The sequence below is a fragment of the Apodemus sylvaticus genome, chromosome 23 (genome assembly GCF_947179515.1).
Source record: "Apodemus sylvaticus chromosome 23, mApoSyl1.1, whole genome shotgun sequence".
NCBI classification, from domain to species: Eukaryota; Metazoa; Chordata; class Mammalia; order Rodentia; family Muridae; genus Apodemus; species Apodemus sylvaticus.
This window is the reverse complement of record NC_067494.1, coordinates 5,612,446-5,639,815: the sequence shown is the minus strand read 5'-3', so window position 1 is coordinate 5,639,815 and position 27,370 is coordinate 5,612,446. Positions and strand designations below refer to the sequence as shown.

Below are 27,370 nucleotides of genomic sequence, written 5' to 3'. Positions count from 1 at the left end.
GCAGTGCAACCTCTATTAATGTGATTTAAACCCTGTTGTGTGTTCTCCTGAGATATGCCAGATTAATGAATTATCTAAGCCTTGGTGGAAAATGACCTGCTCAAAATGAAAATAAAATTCATAACTAAAAGGAGCCAAAATAGCAAGCACTCATAATCCTTTGGTTAACAAGTAAGAACAGTAGAAAGAGGTCAGAAGGTAGGTCCTGCTTAGTATTTTAGATCATATTTCACCCTTATCTTTGAAGACTGTTAAAGAGTTTTCTTGACTTCTATTTGTTTTCCTAATAATATTCAAATTAAACCTTTGTTGTTGTTGTTGTTGTTGTTGTTGTTGTTTTGATTTTCCTGCCTAGGCTTTGAATGGCATGTTTGGATGACTGGCCCAGTTCTGGCATTCTGAGTTTGTGCCAACAAAAATGTCAAGTGCATTTGCCTTTTAATTACATGCAGTGCCTACATTTTAATATCCCAGAGTTTTCCCTGAGGAAGAGACTTTTCTGATCCTGCCATTTGTAGAAGGGGAAAAAAATACCAGTGACATTATCAGAGTTGTTTTTCCTTAGTGTCTCCCGTTACCCACATTTCACTTTACAAACGTTTCACTTGAAAGTTATATTTAGTTGTTTGTAGCCTTCTCCACTATAAACACTCTGTGTGAATAGGAATCAGACTCAGCATTTTGCGTTCACTTCCCTCTCCTCATTCCCAGTGATCATCAGCCACTTTGCTCCGAACAGGCATCACTGACTCCATGTCTCAACATTGTAATGAGTGTATAGAAGGTGTAGCCCTTTATTACTGACATATTCCTTGTCCCATATGCTCTTTCGTTTAGATATAGCCTTGTTCATTAGCCCTGCAAGAGTACAGAACTACATTATTTGGCTTCCCCAAAGCATGGAAGGAAGCAGACTTATTGTCTCGTTCCTTTTGTTACTTGAGGTGAGAAGATCGTTTTTCCGTCAAGTAAGTAGCTCCAATATTCTGAGCTCCCTTCAGTGCCAAGTGCACACATGCAATGAAGCAGATACACTAAGCCAAGAGGAGGCTCCACCATCTAACCCCGGATCACCTTCTTCTGACCGATCTTCCCTCCTATGCAGCAATGACATGGTCATTGACTAGCCTCTGCTGAGTTGTCCATCAGTGCCGGGACCAAGAAGATGGCTAAGTCAGTAAGGAGTTCACCACATACACCTGAAGTCAGGTGCCTGGCTTATATGTGGAGAGCTGAGCTCAGCAATGCTCACCATGCCATCTCTGGTGTCTTAGTCTGTATCCTGTTGCTCTGAAGAGACACCATGACCAAGGCAACTCTCTTAAAGGAAAGTGAATAACTGGGGTCCTGCTTGTAGTTTGAGAGGTTAGTCCTTTGTCATTTTGGAGTAGAGCATGGTGGCAGGCATGTTTCTGGAGAAGTAGCTGAGAACTTTACATAGTAGATCCAAGAGCAGCAGCAGCAATAGGAAGAGGAGAGAAGGAGACCCACCCCCCCCTCCAACCCCACCCTACCACTCATCTCTTCCCCCCCTCCCCCCCCCCACTGGCTTTAAATTATATAAGACTATGGGGATCATTGTTTTTCAAATCTACCATATCCAGTCAGGTAAAGACAATAGGATCCCTGGGGCTTGCTAGCCAGGACCCTAGCCAAAGCAAGTGAGACCACATCTCACAAAAATAAGAGACACAGAGTGAGGAAAACATCCCGTTTCAAGGACAAACACTCACAAAAATAAGGCATGGAGTGAGGAAAACATCCCATGTCCGGGAGAAGCACATACACTTATTCTGTACCAAGAGGTACTGGTTTACTCGTACATATATGCAGTAAAATCTTACTCATGTGTCATGGGAAAATAATGACGTGGTGTTTGAGGTGAGAGAATAAGGAGATATAAAGTCTTGGATAAACTAAAGAATTTGATTAAATTCCACAATCAAGGGGCTAGGAGTGTGAGACTCAGTAGGAGAATACTTGCACAAGGACCAGAACCCCAGCACTGCAAATCAAATAAATACAGTCTGCGGTCTCTGTTGCTGTTCTGGATGTCCAGAAGATTATGTGTTCAGGGCATCTCTGTAGAACAGGCCCATTATGGGGAGAAAACCATTTTATGCACATTGCTGAGCTTATAGCATTTATAAGCACCCACTATTCTCAAAATAGAAAGAGATTAGGAGATAGAAAAAGGAAGGGAAGGGAGGGGGAAGGAAGGGGGCCAAATGATGGTTTAGTATTCTCTGTAGGGAAAACTTAAAGCTGTGTTGAAGCTTTGATCTTTGGGCTGGCAATGGGAGTGCATAGCTTGAGATTTTCAAACAGAACTTGCAGAGATAGCCTGAATCCATTGGTACCTTCTGGCTCCTGGTACAAGTAGGTGCAAATTCTTTAAAAAGAAAGCATGCTCAATTTAGGCCCGCAGGAGTCCCACAGACTAACTAAAGCAATTATCTCTCGATCAAAGGTCACCAGCATTCTTGAAAGTAAGTCACTGTGAGAGTTAGCAAAAATAGCACCCAAATCCTCCCAGGACTGCAGTTATTGACTGTGGAGTCAAAATACAAAATTGCTGCATACAAAACACTTAGCGGAAAAAGGTATGAATCATAAATATTAGCAAGATGTTGTCATCAGTAACTAAACAAAGAACTATATTCTAATTGAATAGAATTTATAAGACAAAAATAATTGTCCAAATTCAAAATTAACTGAATAGATGTGTCCATCAACTTTATATTGCTGTGGCCGATACCGCAGAGAACAACATAAAGGGAGTGTTTATCTTGGCTCAGTACCTCAGAGGCTCCACTGCATGATTCCTTAGCTCTGTTGCTCTTGGAGCTGTGCACAGTGTGGCAAGACATGATGGACAGGGCATGTGGTGGGCAAAGTAGATCATTCCTGATAGAAACAAGCAGCATACAATACCAGTCCAGAAATGAGGTAAGTCTTTCCAGAGGCCTGTTCCCATCAACCTGGCCTCAACTCCCAGTAATGATGGGAGCCACTAATTAGATCAGAGTCTTTATGTTTTAGGCAGGCTACAGCCCACTGGTCTCCAAGCTTTCAACAAATGAGCCTTCTTGATGGAAAAAGGGTACAGGGAACAGCGCCTAGTGGTAGACCTAGAAGCAGAGTTGTAAGAGGGAGATTGATTTTATGTAAAGAGGTCCAGAGTGAAATCTATGAAGGTATGTGCATGCTGGAGAAAAGAAGAGCCCGTTCACAAAAACATGCTACTGAGGCAGCTTCATGTTCAGTTTAACCCATTTGAACCAAGTGATGCCAGCAAGAGAGTAGAAAATTCCTGCAGTGACATGTTTAGATACGGAACATACGCAGCTCCTAAGCCCGCGACACACGTTCCAAAGCCTTGTACAGAAACAGTGTATTTAACAACATGAGAGCAATGGAGTGACCCTGATGCTCTCTCCTGTCCGTCCTACTCAGAAAGTAGACCTGCATTAATCCAAGGGTTAGATATGACGTGCACAGCTTAAAAATTTTTTTTTAGGAAAAAGAGAAAAAAATTAATGACTTCAGCCTGGGAAACATTACTGAATGCTAAGCACCACTCATAAAACATAGACTAAGATATTTTACTTCATTAATATTAAAACTATAACTCACTTTTATACCATGAATAAAGTAAGATGAAAAGCCATAGAGTTTAGGACACTACTACAAAATGTAACATCATGGGATTCAAGTACTCTAACTTGGAGCGGGGTTTGCAACTGGAGTAGGTATTATTTTGTTTTGAGAAATGACAGAAATGAACAGGTCTCTGGCCTTCTCCCCAAACAGGGAACTAGTCTTACGAAAGGTTTCGCTGACCCTCGCCTGAAGCAGCAAGGCCTATGACCTGCACTTGGTAGGCTGGTGGTGGGAATGGGGTTACCTCCTAATTAAAGGAAGTGAGCTCCTGTACAAAGGCCTTGCTAAGTCCACGTTTACCATTCAGCATCCACGGTTTTTCTATCTGACGGGGCATACTTCATGAAACCCTCTGCAAAAGCAGTGCGTGATCTCTGGCCGTGGATCTTCATTTCCTTATAAAGACTCTCCTGTCATATAAACGTATTTCAGGGCCAGAGACCTGGTTCAGCGGGTAAACATGCTCCATGTGTGTCATGAAAACTTGAGTTTAAATTCCCAGCCACATAAAAAGCAGGGGATATTTGTGTGTACATGTGACTACCAGTGCTGAGATTAGGTGCGGAGAAAAAATCACTTGGGCTTGCCAGCTAGCCAATCTATGTATGTATGTATGTATGTATGTATGTATGTATGTATGTTTGTATGTATGTACTGATATATGTATATAAGTAGGTGAAAGCTGTTCATTGAGCATTTCTTAGACAAAACAGGTATAAATATTCAAATATCTCTGTCATTTTCATCAAGTGAATATTAGAGCTTGTTTCAACAGCATGTTTACAAAACATGGATGATTTGATTGTGCCATTATGACATAATTTACACACTAATGATGTATAATGTTAGCAGGCAGATCAGTGAGTAACAAGTCACATCGTGTAAAGTTGAGTTTGCAGTCTGTGTTTCAATCATAGTGAATTGGATATGATACCTGAGTGGCATATTACTAACCGGCAATGTGGAGTGAAGGATACTAGAGTGTTTGGTGATAGGTAGATGGTTCTAAATAATTGGGGTATATGATAACTTAAGGTGTGTGCCAGTAGATGAGCTTCAATGGGTTGGCTTGAGCCTAATTTGGGAAAACCTTGTGTGTTTGAAAAAGTTGGAGTAGCTGTTTAATTAACTTCACATTTTAGAAGCATCACCCTGTTAGCAGAATATAGGCTATGTCTGAGGAAGCCAACACGTGAAACAGGGGACTTTATTTAAAAGCAAACAAAAACAGAAAGACAAAAAAGCAACAAAATAATTGAGTCTTGAAGGCCGAAACTGGAAGAGAGAGCTCAAGACAGATTCATGAGACACCTAATTCATAGACCCAGCTGTGTTTAAGACGTTCAACCATGGCTCCATTTTACTCATTTAGTACCTATTAGTAAATTGGAAGCTTAGTGGAAAATTCCTATGTGCAATCAGATGTTTGCTCTTAAAAGAAAATGAAGCAAAATAAGACTTTCTACATTTTTACCCTTGAGTATACTCCTGAAATATGGCACTGTTGTGTAAGTGAAAATTTTCTATTATTTATTTAGAATTATTTGAAACATTTTTGTGCTATTGTCATTGAGCAAAAACAAATCTGAAATTCTCTGCCTTGCAGGAGCTACCTTAAACATCATGTAATTAATTGTAAAACATTTGTAATAGGAATACATAGTTTTATTTTATAATTATTTTAGATCCTCATGAACTTTTGTTCCATTCTCTTGAAAATCACAAGTTTTCAAGAAAATTTCTCTGTTAAATAAGAAAAAATACTTTCCAACTCTACACCAAAATGTATAACATGTGGCTGTTTTCTTCCTTCACTGATAAAATTCTGCGACTGACTGTTCCAAGGGTGGACGAATTTCACCATAAGATCATGAGAGGTGGTAAAGCAAGATGACATCAAAGGATCATTGAGTTAAATAATAAATGCTTCAAGATGCCCCCAAGGCTTAGAAGTCCACAGCAGCAGACTATTTAATTAATAACCTGTACTTTACAAAACCCATCATTATCTATTTATATGACAGACTGCTAAAATTTTTTAAAACTATTTTTTAAGTGATGTCAGTTTGCGCATTCACAGGTTCTCTTTATTATATTATGGACTCAAAAGGCTAACCCATAGGTCGCATCCATCCCACCTGCTCATAGTTCTACCACTACGCGTTTCCATTTATAAATCCTCTTCACAGCATTATTCACCTGACATCCTTTAAAGGTTCATTATATACAGTGACTATTTTAGAAATTCTATGTCTAGCTGGCATGCCACCATCTTGGAAATGTGGTATTGTATTCTTAGGACGACTGCAGGTACATGTTCCTTAGGATCTATACTGGTTTGAATAAGTGTCCCCCATAATCTTGAACATTTGAATACTTGTTTTTGTTAGGTTTGGGAGATGTGGTCTTGCTGGAGAAAGAATGTCTCTGGGAGCAAGCTTTGAGCGTTTAACTACTCTGAACCATTTCTGGTTCTCTGTCTCTTCTTCATGCTTGTGGTTCAGGATGATATGAGCCCTCTAGCCTCCGATCTGCCTTCTGCTTTCTCTACTCTGCCACCATAAACTCTCACCCTCTAGAGCCAGAAGCCTAACTAAATGTTACCAATAAGTTGTCTTGGTTGTGTGTTTTATTACGATTACAAAGTAATACAGGACTCCTTGCATGCCTCATAAATATCTAGTTATATGTATGTGACCTTTGAACTGGCCCAAAGTTCCACAAATCCACCTCTCCCCTTATCATTACTTATGTTATTCAGGAGTCACTTTCTAGGCTTTCTACTATTCCCCAGTGCCAGCAAATCAATTTCATTATAGTATCACATTTTTAGCTACTGTAGCTATACAATCTGTACAATACATGATGGGTGTGTGCTTAGTTCTTTTTGTCTGAGTATTTAAGCTTTGGGGCCTGTATTCTGGGTAACTTTTTCCAATCTAAGGACTCACTGATAACATGTTTCTCCAAATGTAATGGAAATAATTAAGAATAAAAACAGCATCACACCCAATACCAAACCCCATGCTCTCTTGACTGGGAATTTGCTTGAACTTGGTTGAATGGTAGTTTGGGGCAGAAGGTGAAAACAGCCCTGTGATGGAAAGGATGGGGATGGTTGGATTTATCTGCATCTAGAAGAGTAAAATCCAACAAATCCTTGTGTTTTGAGGAAGACGTCTGATGCCCAGACCATTTGTTGTATGTGTGAGCAGTACCTGCCTTTCATTTACTTGGCTAATATCTTTGTATTATGGCTCCTTACCAAGCCCAGTTAGACATACAATGCTGGAAAAGTATGCATGCTTCCTGCTTTAAAGAACTTTATCTTAAGAATAGGAAGCTATTAGAAGTCTATTAGATGGAGCAAATATACCATCATAATATAAAAAGTATTATGTGTGTGTTTTGATGAAGGAGAGGCAGGATGCAGAGAAGAGGTAAGGAGCCACAATGGGTATGAAAAATGATACTGTTCTGCATTAATGTAGCAGAGGGCAAGAAGAGGAGTAGAAAGCAGGGATTCAGAAAGGAGTAGGACTTTATAACTAATTGCACAAGAAATGGGATGAGTTTCCATGTCTATCCTAGGCACTCCTTTGCCTGATTAGCCTTTTCATGATTATAAATAACTTAATCTTCAAATATTAATCAAAAGATAGAGAGAGGGAGAGAGAGAAGGGGAAAGGATGTTGCTCCAATCCCCAGTTTCAAGAAGACAATAGCAGTCTCTGGTGCTACAAGGGGAGAAATTAGAAGAATCCTGCTGTGAAAAAGTAGTGTAATCTCACATTTAGATGTTGAAGGAGATGCATACATGCAATGAAGATCAATAATAAGATTATTGCAGGGTCAGGAGTTCAAGAAGATGTTGATCAGGAATTGAGAATCATCAAAGTGGATAGTAGCCCAAGTCATAGAAGCTGTGAGATCACAATGCCAGAAAATATGGAAAACCATACATCATGAGGAAGGGGACCCAAAATGGCAGCCACTCCTCATGAATGACCAAAATGGGGGGCATTTATAAAAGAATAGGCCAAAGCCATGGCAATGGGAGGAACACTGCCCCTGACTGCCCAATGAAAGGCAGCATAGCCAGGAAAGTGGCCAGGAAAGTCAAGGGCTTCCAGCATTCAAATACAGAGCAGTGTGCCTGTTGAAGTCCAACCACTTGTAAGATGCTGCTTCTGTCAGCTTGGTTGTGTCTTTCTGTGCATCACAGCCAAGAAGAGGAAAAACAATATGATATACCAGGAAGATGTGTAGAGATTGAGTGTGGTATGTCTAAAGATGCTGGAAGATCCCCTAGAAGACTGTGCTTAGCGATGTTGTCTGGAACATCAGTGATGAAAGAGGAAAAAATGGTTGTGTTTGATCCCAGATATTAGGACCAACTTTACTTCTTTGTAATTATATGTGACTTTCCTCTTTTTGCCTAGAATGGAAGCAATTCTATTATATTCATGGAAAGAAGGAGAAGGCATATCAAAGGGTTTTACTTCAGCTATTTTTTTCTTCCCCCAAAACACATAAATGTGCTCAGTAAAAGTAAAATTCTAACTTTTTTTTTCTCTCATTGTGCAAAGAATTATGATAGTCTAGTCTACTAAAAGCTGGGGATTCTTTGAATGCTCTCTGGCAAATAAAGTATAAAAAGATTTATGGCAAAGGAAAACCTTCTGTAAAAGATACTCTCCATTGTCTTTATGCATACATAAATTATGTGAGACACAGGGGTGCAACCACAATAACAGGTTTTGGCTGTCCTTGAACAAAATAGGACATGGGGGTGCGGAGGAGATAAGGGACGTAGAACAGGCGCAGGGTGGATGGTGGGAGCTGGGAGAATAAAATATGAAATGTAAAAAAAAAAAAAAAGAAAGAAAAGGGGAGGAAAAAGAGAAAAAAAGAAAATAGGAAATGTTCCCTTAAAAGCTACTATATAGCCAGGCAGTGGTGGTGCACGCCTTTAATCCTAGCACTTGGGAGGCAGAGGCAGGTGGATTTCTGAGTTCGAGGCCAGCCTGGTCTACAGAGTCAGCTCCAGGACAGCCAGGGCTACAGAAACCCTGTCTCGGAAAAACAAAAACAAAAACAAAAACAAAACATTTTTAAAAAGCTACTATATATTTCAATTAATTAATCTTCTAAAAATGGATTTTTATTTATATTCTTTGATTACACTGCCTAGAAAAATGAATGTGACTGAAGCCTACAGAGGAAGCCAGCTGCGTAGGTTAAGTTGGGGAGGTTGCAGTTAGGTGCTAGCTTGTACTACATGATGAGTTTGAGGCCAACCTGGAATTCATAGAAAGATGCTGTCTACACAGAAACACCTCCAAACTAATAAATTTCCACATAAAAGTACTGTCAGTTGATAATAATAGAAATATTAAGTGATTCTTCTATAGGAAGTTTACAATTCAGGGAAAATAGCTACCAAATCATACAAATATGGAGAATCCCATTCAAGTTTGGTAATTATTTGACAGTTAATAATCTGCACAAGAATTACAATCATAAGTCCGAATCATGTTTGCCCTGGATCACTTTTTTAAAGCAATTTGGTAATTATAAGCAAGATCCATCTCTAAGAGAGCACAGATGATCACTTTAAAATGATCACATGGGTACCCATAATACATGAATTGTTTCAGCATCCTGTATACTGAACATGTGGTCAAACTTAACAGTTTCTTTGTTCAAATGTTGACCTTTAGATTGGACATTCCACTGCTGGGACTGTATTTAGATTAATTTATCAGAAAAAAATCTATTTCTATTAAAACTTGAAAAAATTCTTCATCCTCTAAATTTGAAATTGCTTGGCCACCATTTTGTGTGTTTCATTATTTCATGACTCAGTGTGGATGGAATGTAAACTTCTCATGGTAGTGGTTTATATCTGACCTTCTATTTGTGATATCAACCTTCTCTGTCCATGTGTGCCTTTCTCTGAAAAGACTGAGCAGTTCTGAAGGTTCTTATAAGATGTAGCATATGCTACATGTGACAGCTTAATTAAGCTATATGAATGAGATGGATCTGGCTGGGAAATGACTCAGTCGGTCATGACTGATTACAAGCATGTGGACCTGAGTCTGGGTCCCCAAGTCATCATTATCCAAACTACTAAAAATCTACATGATTTCTAACACGTGTTTCACAGTATGAATCTTAAGAGTATAGTTTGTTTCCATGCAATGGTACTGTGCCATGATAATCAAGGACAGAGAAACAGTGCTGGGGTGCTGGGGTTGGAAGACTGGAGTTCAAATCTCTAACATCCATGTAAAAAGCTGGGGGTGTCAGCACGTACCCCTAACCTAACTGAACAAGCTAAAATAGATGAATCCCTTGCCCAAAAGAACGCTCAGTGTGAGAAACTCAATTTTAAAAATACGATCATCATGTGAGCAAGATACAATACTCCCATCTACACACAAATACATACAAGTGAGCACACAGATACATACATACATACATACATACACACACACACACACACAGAGAGAGAGAGAGAGAGAGAGAGAGAGAGAGAGAGAGAGAGAGAGAGAGAGAGAGAGAGAGAGAAGAGAGAGAACAAGTACTGATTGTCCAACGCACCGGCAGTTAACTCCATAAGTCAGGTGTGTCCGAGTAGCAAGGAATTATCCTCTCTATCCTGTGAACGGCAGGTGTAGTAAAGTAACGGGTCAGAGGCTTTAGTGAGCCATCTGTAGAAATTATCCCCCTTAGGAATGTTTCTCTCACGAGATTTCTAAATCACTTTTTAAAATTACCTTGTGAAAGTGTGTCTATGTAAACCCATCAAGTTTGATCATTATAAACAATAAACACTTTGTTTTTAGATTCTTGAATTCAACCTAGGAATACATTCCACCTATTTTAGGCATTGATGCTTGTACCATGAGTAGGAGGCGTAGGTATGCATTCATCAAACTGCTCAAGAAGAAGAAGAAGAAATGGCAGCACAGTTACAGCAGGTTTGGATGGACTGCAAGCAGGGAGAGAGCTGGCCATGTAGTACCCTGCTCGCTTACTCCTACTTAAGGAAGTTCCCTGTAGCTGTAGCCAGGAACAGCCATACCTCTGCCTAGCAAGCTTGCTACACTCACTAGGAAAAAAGCAAGCTGTGGAGTTGCAGTCTCTGCTTGAGAGTAATAGTGGCTAAGCCACTGGAACATTTAATTCTACGCGAGTGAAACAAAGGTCGTTTCCTGAACTATTTAACCAACAGAATTAACACTTTTTCAGATGCTAATTTTCTGTTTAGATTTAAAGTAAAATGAAAATAATATTAGCGGGAGATATGTTTGCATCATCATCACCATCATTACCATTATTATTTTAATTTGAAAAAATTATGTTAACCTCATGCCAGCAACATTCTGGTGGGAAAAAAAATGGAGCAGGCATTAAGATACACAGAACATGGGTGTTGGAGCAAAAGAAGCCAAATGAAGGAACTAAAGAAAAAAGGGTTGGAACAGCAATAGGCGGATAACTTTCTACAGAAAAGAGACTTGTCCTGGAGATATAGAGGCTCCGTGCAGACCTTGATTGTAGCATGTTTGTTCAGCCAGGGTCTCTGAACTGAAGCACAAGGTTCCGTGACTGGCGATTGAAAACAGTTTTCCGGTATGTTTAATCCATAGAACTCCTTGGCCTGTGTGGTACATATTCTCAGCAGTGGGGGCCCCACAAACCTGGCAACCTGTGAAGTGCTGTGTTAGAAGATAGAAGATGTATTAGATTCTGTGTCTGCCCTTGAGCGATTCATAATCTATCCTTAATGCCCTAAGCCTGGGGGTTTTGTATCTGTAAAATACAGATAGTAATAGTTTCTTTGCCAGTTTCAAGGTAAATGAGGTAAAAGGAAAATGTCTTCCGAGGCTTTCCAGGGCTTATGTATTGATTAAAGTTTTCTATTTTAATTGTGGACATGTGTGAGGGCTGAGCGTGATTTTGAGAAAGAAAAAGAAGTAAGGGCTTGTAAGGAATAAAAAAAATAATCTTCTTAAAGTCATTTCCTACATTTATCAACTAGTGAAAAAATGTGAAATAGTCCTGGGTATGTTTCCTTACTTTTTTTTTCCTTCTGCTAAACTGTTTATTTTTACTTCTATAGTGGATTATAAACTAATTCGAACTAGCCTGAAGCTCCAAAGCCCTCTTATTCAGGCTTCTGAGTCCTGGAATTATAGGCAGCTACATGGGCTACCACACCCAGTTATATCTGACTCCATCTCTTCCCATCCTAGTAATTCTAAAAATCTTGTTCTGACTTTTTAAGGCATTTGAAGGAAAATAGCCTACCATCCCCTTTAATAACAATTTCTTATTCCTTATGTTAAAACAGAACAGCAAAATAAAACTGAAAATAAAGCTGTTTACCTTAGCTTGGCCTTAAGACTCTTACGCTTTAGGACAGTTCGTTTCTGCATGTACATTTTCAGGTTATTGCTATTCAAGCTTGTTCTCCTCTGGCTATTTGTGGCTTCAGGCAATCTTCCTGTGCATGAAGAGGCGTCCAGTCACCTATTTCTCTGATTCCTTTAGCAGCAGCAACAGAAGAACCAGAAGTGATCCCAGACCCAGCAAAGCAGACAGACAGAGTGGTGAAAATCGCGGGCATCAGTGCTGGCATCTTAGTGTTCATCCTTCTCCTCCTGGTTGTCATAGTAATTGTGAAAAAGAGGTAAGGTCTGATACTGTCCTGTACCACACACTCAGATATGCCACTGATTTTCATGTTTTCCCTCCAAGTTCTTTGACAAGTTCTAATAAGTGTGCCTGCACCTCAGTTTCTTTTTTGGGACTTTTTAAAGCAAAGTCTTACTTAGCTATTTGTAGTTTGTTCAAGGATACAACCATAGAATTTGGTTAACATTTGTTTAATGTAAAATTGTAAGTTTCTTGAATTTCAGAGATACATGGGAAATTCATCCTATTTTAAGAGTTGTTATTATTAAGCACAATGAAATTGATGGTTATGTCATTATGGTGCTTGGGCCAAAGTCGCAATTATTTTAGTTTTTAATTAATTTTTTTAAATGTGGGTTACACATGAGACATGCATTTATTTCTCCAATTAAAAATGTTGTTTAATGACATTGTATATTACATATTCACTGACTAAAATTTTTTTTTAAAAAGGAAGAGTAAATGCATAAATTGAACTTTGTCTTTTATACTATATCAGCCAATGTCACCACCTCCTGGAGTTCAGTAAAGATATTATGACTTACTGGAATTTAAACTTTTGTATTCTCGGGATAAAAGTATATTCTTGCTCAAAAGGATACTTTTTTTTTTAATAATTTGAGCTACTTGATCATTGTGTAAGTTGTCAGAATCTGTAAGTCATTGTCTTCTAAACTAGTGTGGCACTTCAATCATTCCAATCATGAATTTTAGATAATGCTATGATTTGGAAACACTTAAGTAAAAAGAAACCGATTTTTTACATGTACAGTGCATTCTAAGAGCTTCATATGTACAGGTGGTTTTGCTTTTTACAATTGTACTGATAGTGTAATAAATAATGTTGCTTATATTATGTGAACTCCATAGTGTGCAATTATTATTGCTTTCTACTTAAAATAAAGCATTAACATTATGGATAAGACTCATATGCTAATCACAATTCCATGAGCATCTATTTTAATATATTGCCTCTTTACAATTGTCCCCGGAGATATATATGTTGGAGAAGACACATCTGCATTAGAAACATTAGGTATGCACCGCAGTGTTTTGTGTTCAATTAGCTACATATGTGCTTTTCCCGAATAGTGCTTTCTCCTTGCTGTTGTCTACTACTTCTAGGATTGGTAACATGTCCTAGGCGAGCCAATATTTAAATTTTAGAAACACTAGGTTTCCAAAAAAGATCAGTAATATCATGGAATAGAACCTTCAGACCTTACTTCTCTGTTTAATTTAGGTTTGTACTTGGAGGGTGAAAAAGCCCAATGGCTTAGAGAGCTAACAACACTTCTTCGTCCTTAAGTGGAAGGTCACACCCGATTGGATGCATGAGAATGACTTCTGTCTGTGTCCTCCTCAGAGTGGAATTTAACCTAGTTGTAGTTGTTCTTTTTGATGGATTTGTACTAGGAATGACAAGTGAAAACTAAGGTCCTTCAAGTTACTAAAGCAAAGATGGGGGAGGGAGGTAACAGTCTCCGACAGCTTCTAAAATCTTCACTGATGCTCCTTCTGGTTTACATTGTCAATGATCAGATCAACAAGCCTCCCTTTAGGTGTTTCACATTTGGGTTTTCATAATCTTCATACTGGATATAAAGTCTCCTGAGCCCCCAGCTCCCTCAGCAGCACCTCCGTGACTGAGGACGACTATTATCTTTTAGAATAGATGAGGTGTTCATCACCTTCTGGACTAAGTCATATCTGGACTAACCCTCTCACTGCAGCAGAGTTATGAAGGCTTCGACTCATAGTTGGTGTCACACACACACACACACACACACACACACACCATGCATGTTAAACAAGAGTAATTTATTATACCACAAAAATATTTAGCAGATATGACAGAGTTTAGCTTAAGGTTCTGTGTTATACAGTAGTTTCCTTTGACTATAGAAATTCATAATAACAAGATGGAAACAAAAACTTTTACCTTCTCAACACCTGCATTTTCACAAGAAATTGTAAAGTAGCTTTAGACTATTCCTCACTGGGAATAATCTATGTAGGGATATTTCCCTCATTGAAAATAGTTCTGTGTGTTTGGGTTGTGAAAGAATAGCTTAGAATTCAACCAAATAAAATTTTATAGCTGAGATTGTATAGAAAGTAAGTTCTTGGGCTATGAAAGGGATATTGCACTTTTCAGAATGCGATGTCATTTTTTTTCAGTTTAATCCCTGTTGAATTATTTTCAAATATATGCCATTTTTCATTGATTGTATATATTTTAAATGCACAGCATGACTACATTATAACTTCCTACATCAACTTGAAATCATGTTTCAATACAGTAAATGTTTGTGGATACCGTGGTCACACCCATCTACTGTGGGAACACCTTCATGCATATGTAGCATACGGTACCTGTATCCACATAACGTGTATATATTGTGTACCATCAAGATACGCCCAATGTGTAAAAAATATAGGTGTTACTTTGCACACATTAACATCATAATTTTATGTCTTGTATTTAAAATAAACTGCTATATTTAGTATACACATTCTATACACAGCTGCTCCATCTGTCATGACATTCAGATGGCAATGGATGACAGAATGCTTTAACTGCATGTCGAAAAACACACAATCCATTTAACTTTTCAGTTCTCTGGCAATATAAGAAATGTCAGCATGTTACTGTTGTTTTTTTTTTCCTAATTCTATATTAAAATTTTTATTTTTATTTATTTATTTATTTATTCATTTTTGCTGCATTATCTGTCTGTTTAACCGCATGGCGAAAGGACGCTAACAGTGCATGGGCAACGTTACAGTGCAGAGCCTAAGAAGCCAGATTTCATTTTGTTTCGTTTTCTTTTTAACGCACATTTTTTTCTGCTCTCTTGGATGTGACGGAGTCATGCTTCTCATTCACCATTGCTTCTCTTTCCCACTGTCTGTGATCTGCTTCCCAGGAGGAGCTACTATTCTTACTCCTACTACCTGTAAGTAGAAAATGGGTCATTACAACTTTACATGTGTCCAAAATGCAATATCCCTTTTCAAAAAGCCCACAGAAACAGTGTTCTCAGTTTGGTAGTCTTTCCAAAAAATTACATTTTTCTCGACGCAAAAATTATAAAGTATTATCTCTTTTGATAATCTTTTTTAAAAGGGATATTGTGTTTCTATATGTTCAGCTACTTTTAATTTTTAATTACAGTTTTTCCATGAGTAGCTTTATCCTAAGGCTAAGAACATCATTTATTTACTTATGTCAAGTCTGTACCCTCTTAGCAATATATTTATACATCTGATAACTAATGTGGTTTGGACTTCCTACTCTAGAATATATAGATATACTATATAATATTGTATCACATTTGTGAAAATGAGCCCAGAGAGATGTTTGTACAGCGTTCTGACTGCCCTCAAAGGAGGCAAACCAGATAGGGCCTGCGTGTGTGACATCACTTTATATATTTTCCCAGTTATTCAAAAGGGCTCATGACTTACAACTCTCCTTGCTGGCCATTAAAACTGTTCATATGGTATTATAAAAATAAACTGCTAAAAGAGAATGTAGTAGGTAGGGCAGAGACATTAAAAGGCTTTTGTAGAATGGGGGAAAATGAGTTTGTGTACTACAGTTTAAAGAGACTTGATGAAACAAGCCAAAAACAAAACCTGGGAACCAACCGACTGTAGAATCACAATGTCGTCGCTTTCATACTCTTCAGTTTCAAACCCACCCATGACTAAGCTATGGTGAGTCACTTATGGCCTGGAGAACACTAGACATTCAATTTCCTGAGTCCTCTTCAGTTGACTTCGTTAGATTCCAAGATAGTTAGCCATTCAGTCCAAGGGAATCGCACTGTGCTTTGTGGCATACAACCTGCAGTGTCTGTATCACTAGGTAAGGTTTCAGCCAGCTTTACAGCAAAGTTTTATAAGTCAATCACTTCAATGTGGTGCTGCCAGCGTTTTAAATATTACAAACATTTGGCTTCCTACAATCTGCTAAAACAAGCAGGTGTAAAATAACAGTGCTCTTAGCTTATTGTGATGAATCATAATACACTTGTTAAATCATGTTTGATGAAGCCAATGGCAATTAACTGTACCATTTCATACAATGATGGAGTACTTTTCCCCTTTATGGCCCACCCATACATCCACCTGCAGAAGTTTATGCTGTTGGCTGCTTCGATAATGAAAGTCATTTGCACATCTGTCAGACTCAAGTACTCGCAAAATGAATTGCTTAACTGTCCTGAAGTGTGCATTATGTGTGCTCATTGCCCAGGGGTAGACAAAGCATGAGACACACTAGAATCAATATGTATTTAGTTACAAGAATATCAATAAGCTTACCATTAACTGTCAATGTATCTGCATTAGAATGGGATTCCTTTTGGTGGGGGCGTAGTTAACATCGCTCTTCTTGACATCATAGCAGATTATACTGTTTCTGTGATTGACACATAGAGCTACTGGTACTTTAAATCCTAACTAGATAAAAATGTGATAGGGAAATACACTTTCAAAGGCTACTTAAACACTCTTAGGGATACTAATCTCAATTTGATTTCTTTTATAGAGGTAGGAATATAATGGAACTCAAATGGAATAAAAAAAACTATGATATTTGATCTTATTTTCATTAGCATTATGTCATAGTAACTTTTTTTTTTCAAATGAAAACAGTTATTTATCACTGATGGTAATTCACTGCATTTCACAATACCCTGAATGAAAGCCTGTCTCCCAGGGTTGTGGTGAGGATAGAAGTGTAAGTGATCATCTGGCTGTGCCTGTCTGACTTTACAGCTACTCACAAAGGCTATATTCCAACAACATAGTATCTAAGTTGATGAATCTGAAAAGTCCTTGCTTGAACACTTTCCTATTTTAGTTCTTGAAAAATACTTTTGAAAAGCTTTACCCATTCATGAAATCCATGAATACATATAAAGCATTCGTCCATAAGTCCGCTAAGTTTAAAGATGTCATGTCCATTTGCTGCATTCTGCCCATGTTTAACATTTAACAATATTTTGATCCATATTTCAAATTATATTGTTTCGTTCAAATCTATTTCTCATGCTTTTAAAGGAATAAACCAACTTTGCCCAAGGGAAAAAATGATTTAGAGAATATTTGCAAGTTTTATTTATTTGTTTTTGAGACAAGGTCTTGCCATGAATCCCAGTTCAGGAAGGGCTTGAATGTTCCTAAGTCAGTTACTTCTGAGTCCCGGGATTAGAACTGAGCACCACCACATGGGGCTAAAACTTATTTGTCAAGCATCCTCTGCTGCTTCAAGATGGATCAATGACAGCATATCTATGCTATATTTGTGTTCTTTTCTAATGCTTAGCAAACAGTGTAGCCATTACCGTAGGCTTCCTAATGTGGCAATAAACACAGCTGAGTTGTGTAATAGTTGAAGCTATGGAATGAGGTCATTCTTCATTGCTTATTAGATAAGCAACCTTGGGCAAGTTCTTTAACGCCCCTTAAGCTTCAATGAACTCATCTATAAGATGAGAATCCTTAAGCAGTTTTCAGTGGATTGATCTGAGAATTAATTGAGTTAACCAATGGAAAGTGCCAAGTATCTAGCAGGTACAATTTATCTCTTCAACAAGTATTTATTGAATGTCTGCTTTGTGCTCTAAGTATTCTCGCTCTGATGTCTAGGTGGTGCAGGTGACCTTTCCCTTTACCGAGCACACTGAGAAAATGACTGAAAAATACTGTCATGTGCCGTGATAGCATTGTCTCAAACGATGAACAGGTCACTACAAAAATCACCTGAATTAGATTGTGCTTGGATCAGCCACAGCAGGCCTTCCAAGGAAGTTTATTTGGAGTCACAGTAAATAGACACTAGGCAAGTACTAGAGACTAAAGCATGTTGTAGGCCTAAGGGGAAAAAATCTTTTGTGCTGGTGAACTAGCAGGAAGTTTGAAATGTGGGCTATCTGTTGTCTACATATGGTCTGGGTGGTGTTTAGTGTCAATCATTGCCTTTAGTAAATGAAATTATTGGGCAATGGGGGCACACGCCTTTAGTCCCAGCACTTGGGAGGCAGACGCAGGCAGATTTCTGAGTTCGAGGCCAGCCTGGACTACTGAGAGTGTTCTAGGACAGCCAGGACTACATAGCGAAACCCTGTCTTGAAAACCCACCTCCCCCCCCAAAAATGAAATTATTGAATAGTACTAGTATTTCTATTTTTCTTATGTCCATTTAATTATAAGAGGGGCATTATTGCTGCCAATATCAAATAAACAAGTTGTTCAGGCTTTATAAATATTAAATCAGAGGCCAGGGAGATGGCCCAGCAGTTAAAGAACACATTCTACTTTTGCAGAGGATGTGAGTTTAGCTCACAACACCCGTGACAGGCAGCTTACAACTGCACCCATAACTCCAGCTCTGTGGGTATCAGATGCCTCTGGCGCGCGCGTGCACACGCGCACACACACAGCTTTAATATATTAAAAATACCTGAAAATGGTAATAAAAACTAACATACCCATCCTGAAACATTGCTGTTATTTCTAAAAATTCAAAGCATTTTCAACATTTGTGTCAAGAGCCAGGATTCCGTAGGACAAGTTGCCCTCAAACTGTTCCTCAACTCCTCACATTGTTCTCATCTCCCTGCATTATGTCGCATGTCTCTGTCTAGATCTTTATATTTCTACAGACTTTCCTCTTGTCCTGGAAAGAAGAGTTGGTAACACTCTGTGCAGTAAATGTTGTCACTGAGGGATGGTATTAACAGTAGTGACCATGTAGTGATAGTTCTCGTCGTGCTGCTGGTGGTAGATAATATTCTTTGTCCCTGTTTTTGATATTATGAATGCCTGCTATTCCTTCTATATGAATGATAGGTGTACATCAGCAAAACATGGTTTATGCATGCTTTATTCAGTTGGGATTGAGATTTAGTTTTTGTATCCTATATGTTGGTTGTGCGCTCCTTTAGTCAACTATTACAATCCTCAGACAAAAATAAACTAGAACCACTCTTGGAATGTACAAAGCACTTCTTGTAAAAGGAAATCTTGTGGACATAAACTCCATCTATTCAATGAGATTTTGTAGTGTTTGTGGTATGTTTAGTATAGACAGTCATGGGTGCCATAAGGAAATATCCTACCACTAGGTAAGAAATGGCGTTCTTAACAACTGGAAAATATTTCCGAGGCAGTGTTAACTGCTACCATAAAGTCAATGATACAGTTTACACTGGGCAGTGTCTTACAGTGTCTCTGTAAAGAAGTTACCTGGTGAGTGTGAGTTAACTCTTTTATATACCATTAGTAGATTTTAGTTGCATGTTCATGAACAACACAGAACAGAGGGTTGTTAGCGGTGTTTGTTGGTTGGTTGTTTTTTGTTTGGTTGGTTTGTTTTGATGTGGTAGACAAAGGGGTCAGTATTTGTGTCATTTGAAATAGTAACTCTAACTCCTAAATAATTCTGCTGCTGCATTTACCAGACATTTCTGTAATGGATAGTATGTATGAGAAGTCTAAAATACATATTAGGGTTAGACCATGTCAGCCTTCCAAGCCGATGATAATTGACATTAAACCTCTGTAGAGCATTTTCCAATTTTCCCCAGTATCTTTCTTACACATCATATGATTCAGTTCCATGTCTTTGTAAGGGTTTGAGTCACATCTGGCCAGGGTTGATTTTAAAGGACTGAGAAAAGAATGGTCCTTTCCCTTGTTTTAGTTGTCAGCTCTGATAAAGCAAAGTGATGTTGTTAGCAAGACCATCTAGAAGTTGATCAAAGGTAGTCCTCATTCAAGAGGAAGGCTGGAACTTAAATTTTTAAAGTTTTTACATAACTTTGTGAATTAACTTTTCTTTAGAAGTGTTTGTTTATACTCTTGTTGAAACGTTTTTAAGGAAATTATTTCTTTTTTTTAAAGAAATCCCCAATTTTTCATATTTATTCACTTACTATATATAAGTACACTATAACTGTCTTCAGACACACCAGAAGAGGGTGTCAGATCTCATTACAGATGGTTGTGAGCCACCATGTGGTTGAGGGGTTTTGAACTCAGGACATCTGCAAGAGCAGTCTTAACCACTGAGCCATCTCTCCAGCCCCAAGGAAATTATTTCTTTAGTTTTTAACATACACCATGTACTACGATTATTTCCATCATCCAGTACTCCCATTTTACCCTGCTCTCTTTCCCTCTGAACCCAGACATAAGTAGAAGAAATAGTGAGACTCTTGGTTTGACAGTGAGAATATCAAGAAGCTCACAAACAAGGTCGTGCTACAACAAGGAGCCAACGTAATGGTTTGCGTGGTTTCTAAACTCCTAAAATTAGGAACAGTTCTTAGGTTTTCTAATCTGTGTCTGTAACCTTGTCCTCAGGCTCACCTTATTGCTGGTGTCAACTGTCCCTCAGGGCTCCCACTCAGGCCTCCCTTTTGTATTTGCTTTGGCAGCAAGCTTGCTAAGAAGCGCAAAGATGCTATGGGGAACACACGTCAGGAGATGACCCACATGGTGAATGCTATGGACCGGAGTTATGCTGATCAGAGCACCCTGCATGCAGAAGACCCCCTGTCCCTCACCTTCATGGACCAACATAACTTCAGTCCAAGATGTAAGTTATACATTAAAATGTTCGTTAATGCTCTTGAAGCTTATCAAGTGCATTTAATTTTACACAATAACTATTGAATAATGAAAGAAGAAGCCAGAGAAGCAGATAGGGAGAGTAAAATACAAGTGATGTTATTATGGAATTTACAAAAAGATATTTGTTCAGTTTTGGTGCAGGGTTTAGTTTAATTTCAATCTAGGGATTTTGTTATGAAATCACAAGAAACATTCAGAACATAGAGCCATACAGACAACTTGTGTCATTGAATTTTATCTTAATTATGGCATTTTCTATATAAAATTGGTGTATGTGTGTTATTTCCACTTTTTCTTTATAGAAGATAGGGGTTCATTTGAGATAAGAAACAATCATTCTTTCTAAGCATTAATGGCATAAGTAATTATTCCATTAAGGAAATCTAGTATTAGTCCTGAAGAACTCCAATATCAAAAGGTTAACCAGAGATGGGGAGGTAAGTTCCTGGATAAAGAACTCTCCAGACAGGCATGAAAACTGGAGCATAGAACACCAGAAGCCTTATAAAGTTCAGGTAGGTGTGTAGCCACCTGCAATCCTAACACTTGGTTGGCATTCAGGAGTGGGTCCCCAGGGCAAGGTGACTAGCTAGAATCACTGGAATTGATGAGCTCTAGGTTATTAAGAGAACCCCAGTGCATTAATAGAAGGGAAATGGAGGAAGTCATGTAATATCAACTTCTTTGGGCATACACACACATACATGCTCATATATGGCAACATAGATATACTCACACATACCATACACATAAGAAAAAGTTTTAACTACATGAAAGATTGGTCTTAAGTTTCTAAGTGTAGAGTGTGAAATCTAAAAGTGTAGTTGTATTGACTGGCTTGCAAAGATTGATGAAATAACATTTGCATTCATTTCCCCATTCCCCCGTACATAGGTTCTTCCAGAATTACTAATGTTGACCTATGAAGGAAGTGCTTTTCAAATGTCTCTATTGAAGTCCTACTTAAACACAGGGGATTTGAATAATTGCATAATTTGAATATCCTATGAAAATTATTCCCTTTCAAAGTTTTGTGTTTATTTAAATTTAAGTAAATGTGCCTAATTAAGTTCTTCAAATCTTTCAGTAAAATTGATGCTAGAGATGGACAAATCAAGTTTGTCATTAGTGTTTCATATACAAGACATTTCTGTAACAGGTCTAATCCTAATTTGGTAAGCATGCATTTAAGAGGGCAAGAAGTAAATAAAATAATTCATATTTCTAGGCAAACTATAAACATAGGGAATGGCAACTTTACACATTTTAGGTTATAAGTCTATGTCATTTCACAAAGGGGATTTTTTTTTTCTTTTTTGGAAACCTTTAGCTTGATGAAAAATTTCAATAATTGTTGACTTTGAATATCAGCTGTCATTTTCCTGGAATATATTCATACTAAACGAAGTTAGACATACTGTTAGTTATTTTGGAATTCATTTATAATCATGTGAAGGACTATCCAGCCAATTTTATTTCTATTTCACTATTAAGATCCAACCACAGGGAACAATGTAAAAGTCTAAATTCTGTGACTGTGGAAAGAAGGCTTGCTTAAAATATGAGTGTATCATCCCTCTAAGTGCTTTACTCACTGTTTAATTGATTACAGGTCTGAATGTGTTTCTGTTCCACGGACCCTTCTGTTTTGGCCCATATCAGAACCTGACCATAAAGTGTCAGCTCTGAAAGTGTAACTATAAATACCCACTTATGAACTTAGAAGAAGGATTAAACCAATTCCCTGCAGTTAGCTGGGGAAAGGGGGAATTAGAATGAATATAAGATCTTTATTTCTGTAAGTGCCTAATCTTGATAGATCTAAAATACATGGTTCCTTTTCCCCTGATTTTATTATTTTTATAATGTCAAGCTAAATAATCTGGTTTTTTAAATTGAACAGAGGCCCAAACTATAAAAACTATCACTATAGATACAACTCTTTTGACGTTTTGCAATAACCCTGCTAGGAAAGAGTGTTTTACTCTTGCAAAATGCAGAAATCAAAGCAGGTTGTGTCATTTTTAAAAGAAAATACAAATCAACTATAAAAAATATTATAGAGGTATAATAATTGTGAATAAAAATAGAACTTGGAGGCAAGCATTCCTTCATAAGCTCTGTTCTCCCCACAGTGCCCAATGACCCACTTGTGCCGACTGCTGTGTTAGGTGAGGCCTGAGATGCTTATTACCAGTTTTTATTTTATTTTACTTTATTTTATTGTTTCGCATGCATCACAACTCCTTGCATAGGTTGTATCTTGTCCACATAGCAACAATTTGCCTTTTGGTAAGTGTCTTGCTATTCCAGATAGACTTCCGTAGTCTAAACAGACAGCAACCTTGTTTCCTAGGGACAGGCCTGGGAGATTTAAGTGGAAGGCACCCTGTTTAGAACAACACCAGCTTCTACTTGTATTGGACTTGAAGCAGCATTGCCCCAATGGAAGACTAATGTGAAATGAGCCCAGACCCCAAGGGCCAGGAATGTCTGAGCGAGTAGCTGATGTGGGAAAGTCAGCTCTAGTAAGGGATTGTCTAAGCCACTCTAACTTTACAGCAACTAAAGATGCATTAGTAGATGAACAGGGGGACCTAGACCATTTGCTTTTACGTTGCCATTTTAACCATTTGCTAATACAGGGAAAGTTGCTAGAATCTTGATGCAAGGGGTTTGGCATAGACATCACACCACATCCCATCGCATCACATCACATCACATCACATCACATCACATCACATCACAGTGTCATGGTGCAAGAACTTAAAACTGAGTTTACCTAAGAAAAATGGGTGTGCCTTGTGACGATTCTGGCCCTTTTGGTTGCAAAACTGCATTAATTTTTAAACCTATATATTTCAGAACAAAACGAGTTTCATTTGAAGTTGCTCCTTATTTCCCGACAAATTATCCACCAATAATTTTGGCCAGTGTGCATTGTATATCCACAGTAACAATCTTGTTTTTTATCAGTAACAATCTTGTGGTCCTACTTACCGCAAAATCCAGATTATCAATAAACATACCTTTAAAATTGCCCAACATTGTATTTGATATTTATGCTTAATGTTTCTTGTGAACAAGGAAGCTTAGTTTAGGCATCTTTTTGCTATATAGGTATTCAGCTTAAAAATACACTACAAAATAGTTGGGAATTTTGCATGTAATCAGTTAAAGTAGTGTATACTTCTTTTGCACTAAAATAATTATTTTAAATTGTAATTGTAGAGTCTATAAAAATAATAAATCTAACTCTAACTGTACTGGCCCTGCAATTTGCATATCAGCAGTGAGATGAAGTTGGATTGAAGCATTTTTTAGGACAATTGACCTGATTGTGTAGGGAAGAACCATGCATGGTGATGACAGAGTTAGTACCAAATGCTTCCACGTAGGCCACCTTCTGTTGAGAACTGTAGAGTGGTGTCACTGTCTCAGATTAATAAGTAGATTTCATTTAAATTAAAATAACAAACACAGGAGAAGAATGGTTTGGCTAAATGTTAAAATTCATCGCGGTAATTTCCCAACAGTCATGTAGAGTTAGGTTCCAATCTCGGCATGGATAGAATGTATAGAACTACAATGAGTTCAGAAAACTACCCCTCAGGTTCAGTCTCCCACCACTAAGACATATCTGTCTTAAGCAAGACTCCTCTCATGCTTTCCCCACCCCGCAGAACTGTATGTAAAGAGAAAAGGAGATGGTGCGTGTAAGATTTACAAACTATAAAGGCTAAACAATTCTTACGATATTTCAGATGAAAAGGAGTGGTCGAGTAGAGCTAGCGTAGTAGTGATGTACTAGTCCATGGTCATCACGCCGCTTCCTTCATTTTGAAACTGAAGGTGATTGGTTTAAAAAGCATTGGCTTTCTTCGAAAGTCAACTCCCCTCAGTCCCATTAGGCATCAGATTGATATGTTCCATTTCCCATCATTCCTGGAACCGAGATATTGGTGGCTGTCTTCCATCCATTCACGTCCATCCATACAGCAATCTTTGAAATCATTTCAATCATTGCTTCATGTCTGTATCTACCTGAAGATTTTTGAGAGGCCTCGGAATTTTTCATATTGATTCATATTTTTATCTTTTGTGTTTTCACTGCTTCGTTGGGCTTAAGTCCCTATAACCGGTAAGTATATTACAAAGAACTCTAGAAACCTTTCAATCAAGACATAGCCTAAGTTGTTATTCTTCAATGTATAATAAGGATAGTGAGGAGCACAGGCGTCCTTGCTGGCAGTTGCGTTATTAGGTAGTTTAATGAGGTGGAAATGTATTGAGATTAATAATTCATATGTGGTTATTCAAAAGACCTTACTGACTACTGTACCACTGTATCAAAGCCAAACGCCACACAGAGCCTTTGCTTTTCCATACCGGGATAGTCATTTGTACAATGTGCAGTATGAGTCAAATCTGGGTTTCTGAGCTTCTTACAACTGTAAAGATTCTGCTGTTTCAGCAGATTCAAGATGAGCTCTGTCTCGGCCTGCCATGGCTACCTTACCTCAGCCTAGGTGTTTCCACTCTGCCTCCTGACACTGTCTGACCCACGGGTCTCCTTTTCAGCTGTATATCCTGTGGTAGAGGCCAAACCAGTTGCTTCAGAACTTAATCTTACGGGGAGATGTTTACATTCCTTTTGCTAGTCTATTGATTGTGATATTTTGGTAATGATAGGTCAGTTGACAGCAGTTTCATGGGAAGCAGAGGGAACTATAATGAATCATGTTCACTAGCAAATGTTTGTGTGTAGAGGGGTGGGTTAAAGCGGAAGAAAAGGCAGTAATTCTCTTGAATGGTTAAGTCTTAACAGACCCCACCAAGGACTTTGTTTGTTTGTTGTTTGTTGTTTTTTGGGTTTTTGTTAGTTTTTGATATTGTTGTTTGGCTTTTTGTGTTGTTGGGGTTTTTTTTTTTTTGATCCCCCCTTCAGTGTGTGATATTTTTAGACATGAATGCAAAAAGAAATTCAGTTTAATAGGAGAGGGTAAAGATAAATGCAATCAAGCTAAATTATGGAGACACACAAATCTGATTGTAGGGTCTTTTTTTTTTTTCCCCTCTCCAGGAAGAAAAAGTGTTTATCATGGGGACAACAGTTCATTTTTTGCCATATCCTATTTGTAGAGTTGGCGATAGAGCAGGCAGATGTACCAGCACTTGAAATATGGTTCACTGTTAATTAAATATCACTCTCTGCAGTAAGCATTATCATTTCAAGCGCAAGTTCCCCTAAAAGTGTACTTTCCTTTCTGTTAATGAGTGTGACAGTATCATGCTTTTCACAGTAACACCCCTCCAACGTTTGTTTTTTGTTTTAATGGTAAGTTTAAATGTGATTAAATATAAGCATGTTTCTCATTGTAATGCTTAGTTCTTTGGTCATTAAAATGCTGTTTATTCTTCATAGGCAATACGTTCTTGGTTCTTTCTTCATTTTTATGACAGAAAGAGAGTTAGAAGTGTCCTTGCAGTTTGAACTACAACCATGGGAATGGGGGTCTAAAAGCGGGGTGTGAAAGATTCTGTAGAATTTTAACTAATTCACTCACTCATTGAAATATTTACTGAATTTCTGGTAATGAGCCTATCTCCTAAATAAATAAATAAATAAATAAATAAATAAATAAATAAATAAATAGTTAAAACTCAGAGCAAGGAAAGTGGTGTGCACGGATTCTGGAGGGCTTAGAAACATTAAGACAGCCTTGTAACACAGTGCGGGGAGGGGCTGGGGATTCAAGGGCGGTATCCACATTTAGCCCCCGTATCCCTGGTTTCTCTGACATAGCAGACAGAGAAGTCAAAATGTACTGGCAATTAAAACAATATTAATAGTAACAAGAAACCAAGGGGACACGCATGTGAAGCCTCCTGGAGGACAGAAGGGGTGAGGGTGAGACTCTGTGTCAGTGTTTCCAGTCCAGGGTGTGTTGTGTTGAGAAAGGAGGGGAAAGGTCCCGAGCTGAGCCTCCCTGTGGTGATGGGGATATTGTCTAAGCAGGGTCCCTGAGGGAGGTTGGAGTATGAGTGCGGAAGTGTTTATCCAACCCGGTCAATGGTGAAAACATATTATCAGTTGGCAGCTTGATCCTCCTGTTCCCGCCTATGCCCCAAATCCTAAAAACCAAAGCAACTCAGCTCAGTGAATCCAGTGTCTTCCTGTCTCTCCAAGCATCTGCTGTCTTGCTGATAGACACATATGTTCTCACCTTTAACCCCTGAGCCAAAGGGAAAGGTTTTGTCTCTAAGAGGATTACTGTCCCAGCCCCCACCCCAACCCTCGTGGCTGCCTTTTCTTTTCCTTCCTTCTACCACTACAAAGGTCTAAAGT

General features: G+C 38.3%; 1 protein-coding gene across 3 annotated transcripts in view; it reads left to right on the top strand.

The window, feature by feature from the left end:
- The window catches only part of Ptprk (protein tyrosine phosphatase receptor type K), a 510,436-nt gene that overhangs the window by 445,773 nt on the left and 37,293 nt on the right, over positions 1-27,370 (top strand). The window contains exons 14-17 of one of the 3 annotated variants that reach the window (XM_052169637.1): positions 12,229-12,367; positions 20,826-20,986; positions 23,157-23,192; positions 25,151-25,162. In XM_052169637.1, coding sequence (XP_052025597.1) covers positions 12,229-12,367; positions 20,826-20,986; positions 23,157-23,192; positions 25,151-25,162 — 348 coding nt within the window. The remainder of the gene's footprint in view (positions 1-12,228; positions 12,368-20,825; positions 20,987-23,156; positions 23,193-25,150; positions 25,163-27,370) is intronic. The other 2 variants (XM_052169636.1, XM_052169635.1) reach the window with 2 other exon arrangements.